The sequence below is a fragment of the Apteryx rowi genome, unplaced genomic scaffold (genome assembly GCF_003343035.1).
Source record: "Apteryx rowi isolate R43461 unplaced genomic scaffold, aptRow1 scaffold_1027, whole genome shotgun sequence".
NCBI classification, from domain to species: domain Eukaryota; kingdom Metazoa; phylum Chordata; class Aves; order Apterygiformes; family Apterygidae; genus Apteryx; species Apteryx rowi.
Genome location: NW_020447228.1, coordinates 157,701 through 174,943, shown reverse-complemented (window position 1 = coordinate 174,943; position 17,243 = coordinate 157,701). Strand labels below are relative to the sequence as shown.

Here is a 17,243-nt window from a genome sequence, read left to right as displayed (position 1 = left end):
GCAAGCTACAGTGGAGTGAAAGTTACTACAGAAACCAGACAAGCTCATAAAACAGAGGTCATTGACACTGAACCAACCTTTAATAACTCTGACCTTTAGACTATTGCTAGCTTTTCCCTGGCCAAGATAATTCTAATCCTGTTTCCTGTTGCTGTAAAYGTTTGAGAAAAAGTAATGACAAGTCATTAGAAATCTAAGTTCTTCCATATTTCCCTCTGAGTTAGTGCAGGAGAAACACGGGCAGCATTATAGGTGCCTTCACAAAAAGTATCTATAGTGACTATGTGGGTAAAATGGACACATTCTCCATAATGGACACATTTTCTTTTTGGCAACACTCACAGTTAGAAATGAGGTAGAACTGAACTCTGCCCCGAGAAGTTCAATTTAATTTGGTTGATAGGTATAACCTCCAATAAAACCTGCTCAAGAAGCTCAATAAAAAGCTTTGTAGTCAAATAAGATTGCTCCTGCTAAATACTGAGGATAATTCCTAACTGCTGCCATCTGTAATGATATCATGACATATTTTTAAAGAAACTACAACCAGCATGTCCGCAGAAGGACTTACCAGCAGTCACTTGACTCTTGTAACTCTCATTTCACCCCGTGCACCCTATTATCAAGGAAAACAATGATAAATATGCAGAAAAAAAAGCAGCCTTTCTTCCTGCCCTTCACATCCCTTGCCAGTTCCAGGTGGGCTTTAACTCTCCTAACCCCATCCCTACATGTTTGGACAGTGTCTCTATATTTCTCCTAGGTCACCTGTCCCTGCTTCCACCTCTTATACAATTTCTTTTTTTGTTTGAGTTTAGCCAGAAGCTCCTTGTTCATCCATGCAGGCCTCCTGCTGCCTTTGCAGGTTTTCCTGCTTGTTGAGATGGACTGTTCTTGAGCTTGGAGGAGGTAATCCTTGAATATCAGCCAGCTGTCTTGGATGCCTCTTCCCTCCAGGGGCCATATCCCAAGGGATTCTTCCAAGCAGGTCCTTGAACAGGCCAAAGTCTGCTCTCCTGAAGTTCAGGGTTGTAATTCTGCTTTTTGCCCTGCTGCCTCCTGGCAGGATCCTGAACTCCAGTGTCTCATGGTTGCTAGCAGTAAACATGATTGCGTATGCAGTATATTTGAGACTGCTTCTCTCTGTGTCCATGTCAAGAATCCTCTGGCACAATGCCTGCTGTTGGTTAGGTGAATCTTTATGACATAATGTAGCAAAACACCCAGTCCTCTGAAACTGCCTCATTTAAAAGACTGTGTGCAGTCTGGAAGATCCATGGCAGCAATCGCGTTCATCATGTGTTTTTGTAGTTCACAGAACTTCATACTTTCTGATTGCCGCATGCTGATTTTTTGTATGCCATACTTTGTATTATACACCAAAATGCTTGCTCTACTTTGACTTAACAGTTCCTCTCCTGCCATAGAGACTCCTTCTAAATTTCTCTAGCAGTGGAGAATCAGTTGCTTAGGAACCAGATACACATTCACCCCAAATACTGCCTGATTTATTAAGATAAACTGGTGTTCATTTTGATTTTCCTTAATATAATCCATTATGTTTTCCATATTGCTGTAACTTGCTATTCATAACCAACTGAGCCATTTTTGTGGTGACAGTTAGGTGCACAGCTAAGGAAAAGAACTAGGACAGCATTGCAAGGTAAGATGTTGCCAACTCCAAATGAGAGCCTTCAGTGAGTGTAGCTATGATTTAAACCAGAATTGGTGGAGGTGATTTCMAAATTTTTAAAAAATTGATTAAGAGAATAAACAAAAATAGATAAAAAAAATAGTTTTGCTGTATGACTTTTTAAATGTCAAATTTTAAAATTCTGTTTAAATGTCCAAATTTTAAAAATAAAAAATGGAAGAAAGGAAATCCTGTTCATGTCATTTTAAAACTAAAAAAAAAAGGAAATGTCATATTACAAATTCTGGATGGTTTCAATTTTTCAATATTTATTTTGTATTTTCTTAAGAAAACATTTGCAAAAAGATAATATATTTTCCAAGCATTTAAATGTTACAAAGCCTACATGTTTTACCAAAATAGAACCATGTTCAAAAGAACCCTATCTTTTTCCCAGTCCTGCCACCCATTTGAAATTTGTCTCTGGTTTCAGCATAACCTTGTATGATTTGGGGTTACATGGTTGTTCTTTATCTGTCATTGTCTCAGGTTTCCACCTGTAAAATTTCCCCATTTCCTCTGTTATTCAGATTATAACTTGTTTGGAGCAGAAATGTTTCTTCAGTATGTTTGTTCAGTGCCCATTGTCACTAATTCTTGGCCTTGACTGACAGTCAGAAGCAAACAACACTGTCCTAACATCCTCCCCTGTAACAGAAATTAAAAATTACTCAATCCGTGAGTATTTTTCAGGTGAAAAACACCTAACATATTACCATATAAACAAGGATATGTTTTTATCAAAAACACAAAGAAGGCTGAAATGGAGAGATATACTCAAAATTAAATACTCAGTTCTTTCTCTTTTCTGTTTAAATGATAATTGCTGGTTCAAAGCATGTTTACCAGTAAGCCATTGTGTAGTTCATACTGAAATGTTGTGTAAGAACAAAATTTTGGGATTAATTCTCTCTAAATGCTGAGTAGCTGATATAAATGCCACACTTTTTAGGTAATTTAAGTAGGTCAAGAGACAGATTTCAAAATGAAATTATTCACTGGCAGTAAAGAGCTATTCATTTCAAAAGTTTTCATCTGATTTAAAAATGCCTACAATGAAAGATTGAAACTGGAGAATTAATAGTGCCACAGTCTTCTGAATTTCAATGATAATTTAGAGACTTTTTATTAGACATTTAATTTCTATTAATTGTAACACTATCACAGCAATGGTTACATGTTTGGGAAACAGAGAGTGGGAATTACAAGTGTACTTAAAAACTGAACTGCTCCATTTCTTGCTTTTTCATCTGTTGTTTTCATTGATTGTTCCCTGTTCAGACAAATTTAGTATACTGGCATTGCTCAGATCTGCAGTACTACTGGCACTTCCTCTTTTAATATGCTAGGATAATTTGTCAAGATGAAAATGAGCTAGCTTTTAAAATAAACTCTGATTTTTTAAACAGTTATAAGTGGGAGTTTTTTACACCTTGCAAGGGATGACACAGAAGAGCTGAACATGATAATGCAGCCCACGTGATTTTTACTGCAGCACTTGACTACTGTAATTATACAGCTACTGGAGAGCCGCACCAAGCCTTCCCATTTTCCTTAAAATTTTTTGCTTACACAGGTCAGTATCTTATATCCCATCAGCAGCTCTGGTGCTTGAAAAGTGAAATCTTGAAGGTAGTAATGAAGTGAAAGCTGAGAAAAAGATTTTTATTTATTACTTATTTATAAGTATTTTGGGCAGATAATACCTACGTGCTTTGAGTGCAAACTTGAACTACTATCCACTTTACTGCTGACATTATGGCTGGACAAAAACGTCATGCTTAATGGAAAGGATTTAATGATTGGTTGGATACAAAGGATAATATAGTAAAGGGAGCTTAAAGTTGCTAATACTCTTTGATCAACTAAAGGGGTTAAAATAGCTGCCACAGTAGAAAACTGTAAAATAATACAAACATGCATTTCATCAATATAGAATTTCAATTTACTTTTAGTACAATGAATTTATGTTTTCTTAATGAGATTCTTATCAACGCATCAAAGAGTATCTGATAACTTTCTGTGCACCCAGCAGTGTACAAAGTTTTAACTTACTCTATTTCAGCTATTTATACCAGGCAGAACTGAAAACATAAAATGATTAAGATAAACAGATTCCTGTGTTTGATACAGAGTTTATTCATTCTAGCAGAAATTGTGGGTCAGTAAGGAGCGGTAGGATTTGAAAAAGAGGACAGGTGATGACTTTGTCCTGAGAAACAGGAGTGCTTCCAGAGCGCATGTGGTTTTTCAAGGAATGCTAGAAAAAATGTGGCCTMCCCATTTCTGAGCCTTGAAACAATGGCAGAAACGTTGACTGCCCCAAAAGTTTGGTCAACTTGAAGTAGCAATACAATGTCTTCGGTTTTTGGTAGAATTTAGAAGAGTTTTTAACTGTATTTTGTCTTTCAGACTTCCCAGTGAAAGCTGCTGCCCAGAACAAAAAAGTGTATATTCACAGAGTAAGAAAGTAAGTAAGTCTTCATTGTGACCACACTTTCTGCTACGTTTTTGGCGCCTGTGACTTGCACTCCTGCCCCGGAGGACAACTCCCTTCAGTCAGCCGAGGCCAGGCCTGGCAGGGGAGCGACAGTAGGCCCTATGGGAGGCTGAGCAGAGCCTCACCCTTGCGTGCGAAGTGCCGGCGGGAACCGGCGCTACTGCCTGGCGGGGGCGGGGTGCGTGTGTCACACACCGCGCCGTTGTGCCGCCCGCCGCCCACGACGCCCCGCGGCCTGTGACGCCGCCATGCCACCGCGGCCGCCCGCCCCGCTGCAGCGCCAGCCGCGGCCGCGGCTCCGCCACGCCGCCAGGGAGCGCCCGAAGCGAGAGCGGCGCTCTCGCCCGCCCCGCTTGGTGGTGCGGTCTCTATGGTGCTTGCACCGCCAGCCGCCGCGGCTCCGCCCCCGCCCCCGCGCGGTCACACCACCAGCTCGCTCGGCGCTGCGTCAGCCAGACAAGATGGAGACCGCCGAGGAAGGTACGGTGCTTGCTTCCTTGCCCTCTGCTTCCCCGCGCCGCGCTGCAGGGCTCCCCTAGGGCGGGAGGGGCCGCTGCGCCCAGCACCTGCCGCCGCCGGCGGGCGGGGGGTTTCTCGCAACCTGGGGCTGCAGGTGCCCGGCTCGCTCCGGCGCCGGGGTGTGCGTGCGTGTCTGCGGGGGAGGCCCGGCGCGGCGCGTGCGCGGCCGCGGGGAGCGGGGCGGGCGCGCGGGCGCGGCTTACATAACCGCGGCCGTTGGGCGCCGCGAGCTGCGGGGAGGGGAGGGGGGAAAGGGGAGGGCAGGGCCGGGCGGTGCTGTGCTGTGCTGTGGGAACACCCCGGCGGGGGGCCGCTGTGGGGGCGGCCAGCGCGGTTTTGGCCGTTACCGGTATTCTTGCTCTGCCCCTTGTCACTCCGGCGCCTGCTGGAGCCCCGCAGGGTAGTGGGGAGCCGCCAGGGGCTGGAGAGCAAGAGCCGGGGTGCTTCCAGCGAGCCTACCGGGGTGGCGTAAGAGGCCGTTGGCAAAGGGCGCCCTAGAGTTGTGCACAATTCTTGCCTAGTCCGCGTCTCTCTTGGTCGACAGACGCTGTCATACCCTCCTGTAACTTCGGGAGTTTTCAAACTTCTGCTTTGCTCAGTAATAATAGTATTTCTAGCCTCTGCTGCTTTTTTGCGAGGTTAGCTTTGTTACATACTCTGGAAAATTTGTTTGAAAAGTTGATACTGTAAAACAATGCGATAGCTGACTAACTTCTCTGACTCTTTTTTTCTGCAACTGATTAATGTGTGTTAATTTATCTCATGTTAAAAAAAAAAACTTGTTATAGAGATCATAGTGATGTATTTCTAATGTGTAGTTTCCATTTTTAAGGACATTTCTTGAGTTGAAATCAAATGTGGATGTGTTTCTTCAGCATTTACTTCTATCCAGTTCAATTCAGATAATGTTGAGCCCTATAGTGCAAGCTGATAATGCAGAACTCTATAATCATGGATTTCAGTTAATATTATAGCACAAAAATAAATAAAACGTTTACTGTTTTAACATTTCTTGCAATATTTGAGCTTTGTCATCTCAAGCAATAAGTACAAATGTGTATTGCAATAGCAAGAGGATTAGAAGGAAAATTTTGGGTGTCTTGGCTTTTGTTACTGATGCATCATTGCAAATGTAACTTTATCTAATGGCACTTTTTTTTTCTAGCTTGAGAAGATTAAAAAGAAAAAAAGCAGGAAAATACAAAGCAATGGATGAAATAAGACATCTTTGTTGAAGTTTCCATTGGGTTTAGCAAAACATTAGTGGTTTTAAAATCTAATGAGTTTTAGAACTACCTGCTGCAACTCTAATTGTCATGCTTCTGTAGACCAACAGTTGCACATACTGATCACATTAGCAAAGTGACTATTGAGACTTTGATTTGACATTTAGTCACCCAGAAAAGTTGGATTATAGCAAACTATGAAGTGGAGTCTCAGAAATCACCAGTTGAGATCTCACCACTCCCATAGTTAGTAACTCCATTTCAGTGGATTTAGTCTGAAAAGCAAAACTGGATATTTGTTGCAGGATGTTAAAAGTGGTAGCTGTTGATTATATATGCTTTTATAGGACTTAGTCTCCTGAAGAGAGACCATGTTGAGAAAGGAGGAGGTTGTTAATGATATCTCAGAGCATTGTCTCCATTAATTAAACTTTAGTATCACACTCTACTCTTGGAATTTAGACTTTCCTATGCATTTATGTTCATATATAGTCTCATATATTATACTATAGCCTTATCAGTGTTACCCTCAAAAGCTCTGAGTAGTGTTATTGAAAGTAACTAGTCTATGGAGTCACCTTCTGTAAATAGTGCTAAAGCATTATAGCTTTTGCTACAGTCTCAAAATTCCATCACAATATTAGGATATTGAATTATTACAGAAATGTAAAATGTCAGATGGACTTTTCCTAACTACTGATAACCTATTAATGACATTATGGCCATTGAGTTTCTGATGGGATTGACAGTTGTCTGAGTTGTATTGTGGAGTTAGGAAACTAACTGGATGGTGAAAGTTCAAATAAAGAAGGCAGGTTAGGATAGTAACAGGCAGAAGTAAGGCAGGCCAATAAATGGCCTTAGACCGGACATGAGACTTGCTTCTCTGTAGCACCTGAGGAAGTAGTTTGTTTCTACAAAGGGTAGAGGCAGACCTTATCAGAACCTTACAGGCATTGCCTGCCTGTGTATACGGTATCTCTTACAGGTGTGAATGGAGTGTATTCTTAGGACGTACCTATGGACTTATATATKTTTTTTCTGCTCCCTGAGATAGGATGGGTAACTGTTCAAGAAGTACTACTTGAGATAAAGTTTTAGAGTATTTCTTCATTGCTAGAAGACCACAGCCATATGTGAATGTAATTACTTATGAAAACTACTGGGTAGAAGTAGTGCAGTCTTTCAGATAGCAACTTTTGCTGATGAGAGGTACCTCTCTTACTTTCTAGCTAAATCATTTTGTTGCTAAATAACATAATCTTCCCTTTAGTTATTACAGTGATGAAGAGACTTGATTAGAGGTAATAGGTAGAGGCATTGTCTCTGGGGGACCAAAAAAGAAACGCATTACACAAGGTCATTATATCTAAGATGCATGTGTGAAGAACAGGATGCAAAGCATGTGCACAAGTTGAACATAGTATCTGTTACACAGTGGAATTTCCTTTGAACATGACAGCATACAGGTTATAAGATGCATAATTTTAAATGTTGACCCTCAAGTTGTTTTGTTGATTTGAAGCTATCTGTTGCTTAGCAGTCCAGATTGTTACTTCTCATATGTTTATTTGGATTCATAAAACAAGAGGGAATATCTGGAAATCCTGATTCCTAAATTAAACTTAAGGTTTAAATTGTCTTAGCAGCCAGAAGAAGGAGATTCTTTTCTAAATAAAGAATTCATTTGCTGTCAATAGAGCAAATTCTGGTTTTCCCAACAGTCTTGAGAATGAGTGAACAGTCAGCTCTGAAAGCCAGTAGACCATTAATGAGTAGGTTCAGAGATCTATGAGGGTCTTACAGAGAACATTTTGCATTTAACTTGCTTTCTTTGGTGTCAAAGAGTATTCTTACAGCAACAATTTCACATCAGCTTAAGCTGATATAACTACTCCTTCCTGCATCTTTTCCATCTGCCCCATCCTGTTTCTTGTGCTGGCTCTAGCACTTGTCTGACTCTTTGCGAGGCTGTTCCAGCATACAAAGTTGTCAACTTATTGTAGTGAAATAGCTCAGATAATAATCAAAAGACTGCCTGACAAAGGTTGGGATGCAGCAGCTAGCTGTTAGATCCAGGCTGTAAGTTGAAGAGATCTGTTCTGTGCAGTCTTCTGGATATACTCTCTGGTCTTTCTTGTTCGCAGAGAAGCCGGGGATTCTTGATGTTTGCAGTGATACCTCATTGCTCAATATGACTATGATGGAAGTATATTTGTTTGTGTGTAGTATCACTGATGTGATATTGATGGTATGTTTCTTGAATTAATTTTAGACTTTCTACCCATAAGAATTAGTTTAAATCTCAATTTTATAGGTACCAAATTATCTTTGTCTTTGGTATCACTTGGATTCTTATGCTTTAGATGTAGAAACTGTCTGCTGTCTTGTGAACCGTGCATGTGGTTGTACTCCAACTTCTTTGTAGAAAAACATTCATATTGTAACATTTGGTGCATTTTGGAACTTCTTTGTAGAAAAATGTTAACCTCTGGAGGTTTCAGCCGAGTGCAGAGGCATGATTCTAGCTTGAAATTGCATATCTTCAGTATTATTCCACAACTACATTTTTAACATAAGTAAAAGTGCAAGAGTATGAAAGAAGGAGTAAAGGGAAGACAACATACATCTGTAAATAAGCAAATAAAATATTTTTATCTACATTTGGTCATGTTTAAATGCTCTGGGTATTCAGGTGGTATTAGAATAGACTTCTGTTCTTTACAGGGGGAAGTTTGCATTCACTTTGCCAACAAAATATCTTGCAATCTTAAGTTTTGATAAAATGCAGAAATGAGGCATTAAAGAAGGTGCTGAATTCCTATGAAACAAGAAGTAGAAAATATCTTTCCTTTTGTGATTTGGTTGTAGAATGCTAAATGGGTGGCCTTATTCAGCTTAAGCAGTAACCCCCCAAAATATGTATTCCTGATGATTATGATTATTTTTTCCCCTTTTCTCAGAAACACCAAGGAGAATGCTTGTTAGATTCAAGAGCAGCAAATGACATGTTTAAGTCATTGTTAGCCATTGCTAAATCTCTTCTGCTAAGCTTCTGTTTAGCTTGTGGAACACTCGGATGGAATACAATTATTCTATTTGAAAGTTTACAGTCACCTTCAGGGAGATTATCCTTAACAGTCTAGATTTTTTTAGTGATAACTTTTTTTATCTGAAGAGTACTTCTGCATATAGTTTTAGTGTGTATACATCCTAAACATCTTAAAACACAAAGCATCATTTTAACACATTTTATAACATGAACAGAAAGATAACATTCTTGTTGCTTTTTCTGGTGGTCTCTGAGTCTTCATGTCTTCTATCAGACAGAATTGGTCTTTCAGCCTCTTTCAGTTTAAATTATTGTGACTCCATTTTGCTATATGGCAAAGTTTCTAGAGTGTTRTTGTCTAATTTGTCTTGTAAATGTAAGTTCTTTAAACAAAAGTGTAATAAGCTTTACATTCTGCTCAGCAGATATATGCCGAGTTTGTCGGTCTGAAGGAACTCCTGAGAAACCCCTCTATCATCCATGTGTGTGTACTGGCAGTATTAAATTTATTCATCAAGAATGGTAAGTTCTACATCTAATAAAACACCTTAACTTGTTTCTAACAATGATATTTCCTAAGTCTTCAGGTGAAGTAGTAGGTAAAGCCGGTTTTCAGAAGCAGCATTTTAGAGGTTTTGATGTTTCTTGCATGACAGGTCATTATATTTCACAAAGAATTTAGTAATTTTATATAAAGAGCAAAGAATTAATAATTGTATGTACTTAGAACTACAGTTCTGCTCATGTGTCAGTTTTGTGGAAACAATAAGCAGAAAGAAATCAGTTTACTGTTTGTTTTTGTTTTTTTTCCCCCTGCCACTTACAGATGTGAATAACAGGGAATATCTAACCTCATATCAAAAAAAAAAAAAAAAAGATATTAAGATATTCTTGAGGTGTATGCTTGATCAAAGGAAATGCTATAGTGAAAACTGTAATTCTGGTCTGTAACACACATTCCTCTTGATGGTGTTTTTGTAGTCATTCTTTCACAAATACAACAGTTTTGTATCTTAGGGGTGTTTGTGTATGTATCACAACTTAGAATATTTTTAAGGATTGGTTTCACAAGTCAGTGTCAATACAAGGATATGTGCTTTGATGGACTAGCCTTCTCAATAACATACACAAAGAATGTACTTTAATTATGTAAGTGATGTATTTGAAGAGTCAGCTTACCTTTTTCACTTTTTAAAGCTTAATGTATGGACTAAACAAGTTTAATAAACATACTAATTTAAATCCTGCTTACTAGTACCAATATACTGCTTTATGCTGGAAAGCAGTGAGATGATATGTTTTTCTTAATGCAGGGGGATGAGGGAAAGATGTAATAGTTTGTATTAATATGATTACTTTTTATTACAGCTTAGTTCAGTGGCTTAAACACAGCAGAAAAGAATACTGTGAATTATGTAAGCACAGATTTGCTTTCACACCAAGTAAGTATGTTATTTTTCAGCATTCCTTTTCTTTCATTTTCTTAGTATTTGTGAAGTGATTACTTTTTCATTCAGCATGCTAGCTTCAAACTCATCTTTTAATTTCTGTATTCTTGCTTGAATTACAACTGTTATGCATATTATTGCGGACTGTGTGAGTTGTTTGAGTAATAGATAATATTGTGCTTCCATAATTTTATGCAAGCCATAAAAGAAATATTATTCTGTACATATTCTCATTGGCTCAGTCCCATTGATTTGTTGTCAGCATTACAGCATATGGTGTATTTTCAGCTTCAGTGATAAACTTGAGTGTTGAGAAGTTCRAATGTTAAGGTGAATCACAGTGAAATTTACATTTGAAAACCAGTTTTCAATTACCTTTGAACCATCTGCAACAACACCAGGTGACTTCTGTCAGTTTCTAGTCAAACAGTTTTGACAGATAATGCAAACAATAATAGCTGATTGTTCCACTTACGTTTCAGTCARGATATGGTAACTACCCAATATCGCGTTACCTGTTACCTTGGATTGAACTAATTAAGTCAGGATCAAGAATGACTGTATCTTTATATCGTTCCCAACAGGTTTCTTAATGACATTTTCACCAATATTAGTACAAATAAGTGAGGTCCTTTGGCCTGGTGGCAGAATAGGCTAATTGTTTACCACCTTATTGAGCATTGTACAGGTAAAGTGGTTCTTGCGCTACATATTGTATTAAACTTATTTATATCAATTTATTCTTTAAAACTGCTGAACTTTTTGTTGTTGTAGTTAACTGTAAAAGCTGTCTTGAGTTGAGAAAGATGAAGTTGAATATTTTGGGTGTTTGGTACAATAAAAATCAAAGCTCCCTTTTAGAGTATCTGGTCCCAGTTAAAAGGATAGACCTCCCATCTTATTCCACCCCCCCCTTTCTTTTTTCCTAGGTGTGTATTGATAGAGGCAACTGAGCCTGAAGAGCCAGATGCTTTAGTTCATGTATTCTTCATCCCAGAAATCCCACAATACACCTTCCATGTCCTGAACTCCAGAGTTTTTCATTTCTGCACAACAGTTAAGCGCATTAGACCATTGTTAAAGTGATCAGCAGTGAAATGTGCAGTATTAACTCTGTCTTACCACTGTGAGAAGAATAGCGCATTTAATGTTGCTCCCAACAATGCTTTCAAGGTTTTTGTTTGTTTTGGTTTGTTTTTTAATACTACAGTGTCCTATATAGGAAGTGCAGCTGAGAGGTATAATCGGCTTGCAGGTTTTATTTGTTAAGCTTTTTCAAAAAGGCGTTACAATACCTCGATTTAGAAACTTTGCACACTAAGAGTGGTCCTGGTTCTGCTACTCTCTGAAACCTAACTAAGTGCATTGAAAATTGTATTCTGCTASTAGGTCCTCCGCAAAATTTAGTGTGCAAGACAAGAAAACTACAGTTACTTAATTATAACCAGTAAGCCAGATTTACTGGTTGCTAAGAAGAGAGAACACTTCATAGTTGTGTATGAAAAAGGACAAAAGTGTTTTTTTTTTTAAGACTTAGAACAAAAATAATGAGAAGTTTAAAATAAATTGCCCTTTATATTAGTTAATACTGATACTAGAAAATTCTTCATTGTCCTTATCAACAGAGGTGTTCCTGCAGAAGTTTAATCCTTGACTGACATAGCTGTCACCAGTACAGCTTGTAACATAGGTGCAGATTGTGGGCATGTGAGAAAACATGATTGAATTACTGAGGGATTAGCAAGTTACCGTTTATCATCTGAGACTTGAAATTGATAAGAAGTGAACCTCTTTCTTCCCCATGCTGTAGAGTACTTCCTCCACATGCAGYCTGTAGCAAAGGTTTGTGTATTCTCCTCTGTCACCCACTGGCCGCTCCCCACACTTAGCACCCTCATTTGATGGTGTTTCCTTAGCTTTCCACATTGCGCAGTGTTTCTTTCCTACCAGATTGCATATAGCTTATGTCAGGTACCTAGCACAGATTCCTCCAGTAGTCTCTATCCAGCCTATCTTGTCTCATTGTTTCCCTCCCACCCAATACTTACRCAGATACAATTTCCTCATTTTTTTTCTTATCCCTCTATCTTTGGAAGATAAAGATAATCTGGAACTCCAGTCTGGAGATTGGAGCTGCTTGGGGGAGCAGAAGGAAAGCTGGAGGGAGTTGCAGGTGTTGGAGAGACGATGGCAAAGCAGAGATGGAATTGGAGATGGGCTTAATGTGTCTGCCAGTCATCCAAAATGAAGTTAGATCTGGCCTATAACCATGCCAGGTTGAAAGCACTTTCCGTTAAGTTAGTTTATCGTGTGATATGGTGGAGTAAATGCATGCATGTAATCAGTATCTGTGGTTCAAATGACAAGCCAAAGTAATACTAGCAACTCTTCTTTTAGTTCAAGTTGTTTTGCCTGTAGGGCTGTCACTATCATTCTGTCAAAAAATGCTCCCTTGTTAGTATAAATTTTTGTGTACTAAGTGCATGGGGTTTTCATAAAATATTCCTGTTTTATGAATATGATAAATAGGATGAAAAGGATTAAAGAATAATTCTTTAATCCTTTAGTATCTTTAACTTCCATAATATCTTGTGACCTCTTTAGCACCTGAATTACTAGGTTAGTTACTGTTTGTAAGGAAGGAAGAAGTAGAAAGTTCAACTTGCATCTTGGCAGGGATACAAAGGAACTGATTTTTCTTCTGAATAGTAGCATGATTCTCTAAAATGTTTAGTCATGCAAGCCAATGGCTTGATTTTCAATTACACACTCTGAAGCTAAATTTTGTATATTTTAAAATCCATTCCTCTTTTGCAGTTTTAAAATTATGAATTAATACAGCTATTAATAAAGATAAACTCACTAGCTTTGGCCTGTTTTTTGAATTATGTAAAGGTGTTTGTTCATTTTTAACTTGTACCTTTTCTGTCTGAGTCTTTAAATGGCAACTGCTCTATATTCTTCCCTCCCCCCCCATACTTCCTTCTGTTTGATGTGCTATGATGCACTTCAATGTCGTACTAAATACTGACCCATGAAAGAAGTGAGGCTTTTTTTCATGAGTAGGCAGTTTTCAGAACTTCTGTTTTCTGTAGAACTAGCATTGACGTAAATATTTTTAAAAATACAAATATAGAAATGGATTCATCTAATCTTTGGCTGGAGTCTAAGATGAGTTGCTCCCCCTACTTCCTAAGTAGCTGCAGTGCTGATGAATGGTAAATGTGACGTTACAAGGTTACTGAAGACTAAGCTTGTAAAATGTGAGGAAGCTGTGTGGGGAAGTTGCTCTTCAGTTTGTAAGTAATTTTTTTTCTGAAATAAGCTTTTGCTTTATGCATGCATTGTTACAAATTCAAGGTTTGCATGCACCTGGACGTTCCGATACACTGTTCATAGACCTTAGGGCAAAGAAAAATGAACATCATTCTGGCATAATTTTAAAATACCTAAGTATCTGTTCCTGTTCTGAAGTTGCTTTTGTAAAAACATCATTCAGTAACTGCATGTTGTTTGTAGTAGTACTCAATAAAAGTTCCAAACTTTTGGAAGTTTAAACTAATTTTGTTCAAAATGCTCTGTAAAAAGCCACGTAATTATACTAAAATGAGCAATCCATTTTCTTGAGCTCATGAGTCAAAGAAGTTAAGATTTCTCTGAAGGATGGAATGGGCTCTTTTACCTGTTCATTTTGACAGACTTTAACACAGTAACCCATATCTTGAGCCTTTCTAGGATGTTTAGTTTGGAAAAATGTAAACTTCTGAAACACAAAAAACTACATGCTGGCACAGTAATTCTGTATGTCTGCTGCCAGCTCCAGGGTGCAGAGTAAGCATGCATTTGAGATGCATGTGGGGATAATTTCATACATTTTATTAGAGCTTTATTAGGCTTGTGTGAGAAGAGGTGACATTTGTCTTATTTTGCTTCCTAATAGTCTGGAACAAAGTCCATATATGTCTCAAGGGTAAAACATACCTTTTTTACGTATGAATTATGTAGACTGTTTCATGATCAGCACACAAGGATGATTGAGGTGGGTTATAAATGGCTTGTGAGCGGGATGGTAGATGGGAAATGTATGCATAAAAGGACTGTAATTAGAGTGTGTGTGGAGCAGGCTAAATGACTTTTTTTTTTTTTTTGAAGCAAGATATTTTGCTTTCTTCCATTTTGGGTATATGCATATTTACTTAGGTTGTGAACAGATAAATAGGCTAAATTGGATAAGGAAAGAGTGAAAATTGATATAGGATAGTTGTGTTATGACAGCTTTGGAGAAGACTAAAAACACTTATAAATTTGAGCCATCATATTACATAGAATTTGTTTTTGATATAGCATACATCAAAAGGGTGTTGCTTTTCTAGTGTCTTTCTGCAGCTCTGCTTCTCTCAGTGAGAGTAAGATGATGCATTATAGGCAGGGACTTGTGGGAGACCTCAGATCTGTAGTTATAGTATTAACTGGCAAGAAACATTCAACTACTGCTCTACTTCCTTCTAGGGGGAAGATAAGCAGTTCCAAAATGCTAGTGGTGAGCAGTATGAAAACCACACATTTGGTTTATATGTTTATACCTACATATTTATATATGTATTTTATATTGGTTCATAATGATCATATATCTAACTTTTCTGCAAATCTTTGCATGCTTCAGAAAGCATCCACTTATTACATTGTGGCAGAACTAGCCTTAGACAGGAGAGATGACCAAATTTGTAACATACCTGAACCTGCACAATCTGTTCTCATTTGGTGGGAGTAAGCCCTTAGGAGACAAGTAGTTCCTTAGGCAACTGCTTTGACACCAGTTACAAATTGTTGATGATTCTGTGTGAAAGTGGGTTTTCACAGTGGTTGTACTGCAGATGTAGGACAGTAAACACTAGCAAGAGAACTTCATGATTAAGAAGCCTGTTTTCTTGCCTTTGTAGTTATTTTTTTTTTCTATTGTGCAGCTAGCATTTACAGCTAGAGGCAGTGTAACTGCTCGTGATGATGGTTCTTCACTTTTTTTTTTCCATTCAAAACAAAGCTACTTGTATTTGAGCCAGCACAGCTTAATATAAGCTAGATACTCTTATCCTAGTAAAAAGCTAAGCAACAGAAGTGAAGTCAGAAATTATCCTGTTTTGCTAATATTTGTAATGATTGTATGGTTAGTTGTTCATAGTGATTTCTCATAACGGGTTTTTACAGAGCACCTGTATGTCCTTTTATTGGTCATATGTTGCTGTGATGAGAGTGCCTTTCTTTACTGCCCATGTCATGACTAATATCTCATACTTCCTTGCAAGGGAAATTTGTGTGTGCATAGTTTTCATTTGGATTAAATTCTAGCATTTGGAAAAGATTATGAAGGACAAGTTAAAATGAAAGCATGTGTTCATTTTATTTCCTTAAGTTTTGCAGAAATTACTGTATTCGGGTTCAGCTGATTGTCTCTGTTTGTCAAAACATGGCTTTGTGATGCTTACATTAAAAAGCCTCTGAGGAGGTAGTGGGAATGATGAACGCTTCCTGCAATAAACTTGAAGGTATCACTATGATAAGCTAGAGCACTGGGAACAATTTTTTTTTTAAACACACTTTCCWGTTTTGGTATGCTGAGGAGTTCTTTGTCAGCTGAAATTTATTGACAAACTGTTTCCGTAAAGACTACTAATTATTTTCGTATGCTTTCTTCCTTAATTTTTTTAGGAGAATGGAAGATTTCTAAAAACCACCTAGTGTTTCTCTTACCTTCTTGTTTATGTCAGAGTAACAGCAACTATCCATTACAAGATTTCTGGCGTGAGCTGTCTAATTTGGAAAAGCAAAATTAACACTAGCGTCCCTGAAAAATTTGGGTTTTCGGAAGGAGAAAGATAAATCTAGTATTCATAAGTAAAACAGTAATTAAAGGGCACAGGTGTGAACTAAGTATCTAAAAAGTTTTTTGGTATTTTTCACATGGCCTGGGCAGACCAAAAGGCTGAACTAAAGATGTTGAAACTCATCTGTGCTCAGCCAATGTCTGTTTGAATTTGATATTGTAGCAGAAAAACTATTGCTTCAGGTGGCCTCTAGTAGAGAGATTTCTGTTTGGAGGAAATGTAGTGAATAATTCAGGAAATAGACTTCTCGGACTGTTTTAGGAAGGATGATTGGGATGGAAATTAAGGGATGAGGAGAAGTGCAAGAAAGGGGGTAAGGAGAATGTGTACTGGGGAAGGGTCAAAGTCTAAAGGCTAACACTGGTAGTGGGGAAGGAGGTGAAAAGGAGTGTGGAGAGACAAAATGATGGTAGATGGCAGACACGAGTGGGGGGATTAGTTATGAAAACCACTGTCAGCAACCTTCAGTACTGCAGTGTATTTGCAAACCAGGGGTTCCTGTCATGCTGGGTATTTTGGCATTTTTATTCAGCCTAATGTTGTAGGACATAGAAGAGCTTTATCTTATTATCACGATTCTTGGTTCCTTTTGAATTATTGGGATCTGGTACAGTAGCCTTCCACTTAACAGCTGCTGTGTTTGCTCCCCCCCCGCGCATGCTCTATGCATTAGGATATAGAATAGACCCCATATACAACTAAAATGTAGCTCTGCCATAACCATGGTTTACAGAATTAATACAAATTTGAATGTGGTGGAGGAGCTGGTAGTAGAAGGATGTAATAAAAGCAGGCCTTTTCTCTAGTTTCATTAGATGGGCATGATTGGGAGGGATCAGATGATGCATCATGCTGGACTGTTCATTGCAGCTTCTGTCTGTATGTCTCAAGGGACAGGGAAGTGAGAATGAGGTAGAAACAGT

General features: G+C 38.4%; 1 protein-coding gene and 1 long non-coding RNA gene across 13 annotated transcripts in view; both read left to right on the top strand.

Moving 5' to 3' along the window:
* Positions 1 to 4,569: 4,569 nt before the first annotated feature.
* The window catches only part of MARCH6 (membrane associated ring-CH-type finger 6), a 55,780-nt gene continuing 43,106 nt past the window's right edge, over positions 4,570 to 17,243 (top strand). For 2 of the 12 annotated variants that reach the window (XM_026065723.1, XM_026065656.1), the window contains exons 1-3: positions 4,570 to 4,673; positions 9,416 to 9,512; positions 10,359 to 10,432. In XM_026065723.1, coding sequence (XP_025921508.1) covers positions 4,655 to 4,673; positions 9,416 to 9,512; positions 10,359 to 10,432 — 190 coding nt within the window. In that variant the 5' untranslated portion in view covers positions 4,570 to 4,654. Of the gene's footprint in view, positions 4,674 to 5,195; positions 5,351 to 5,983; positions 6,185 to 7,128; positions 7,151 to 8,064; positions 8,190 to 9,412; positions 9,513 to 10,358; positions 10,433 to 11,022; positions 11,127 to 17,243 lie in introns of those variants that run through there. The other 10 variants (XM_026065665.1, XM_026065632.1, XM_026065648.1 and 7 more) reach the window with 9 other exon arrangements.
* On the top strand, positions 11,502 to 13,303 carry LOC112966057. Its single transcript, XR_003253490.1, has 2 exons — positions 11,502 to 12,280; positions 12,535 to 13,303. It is a non-coding gene; the product is annotated as an uncharacterized LOC112966057 (long non-coding RNA).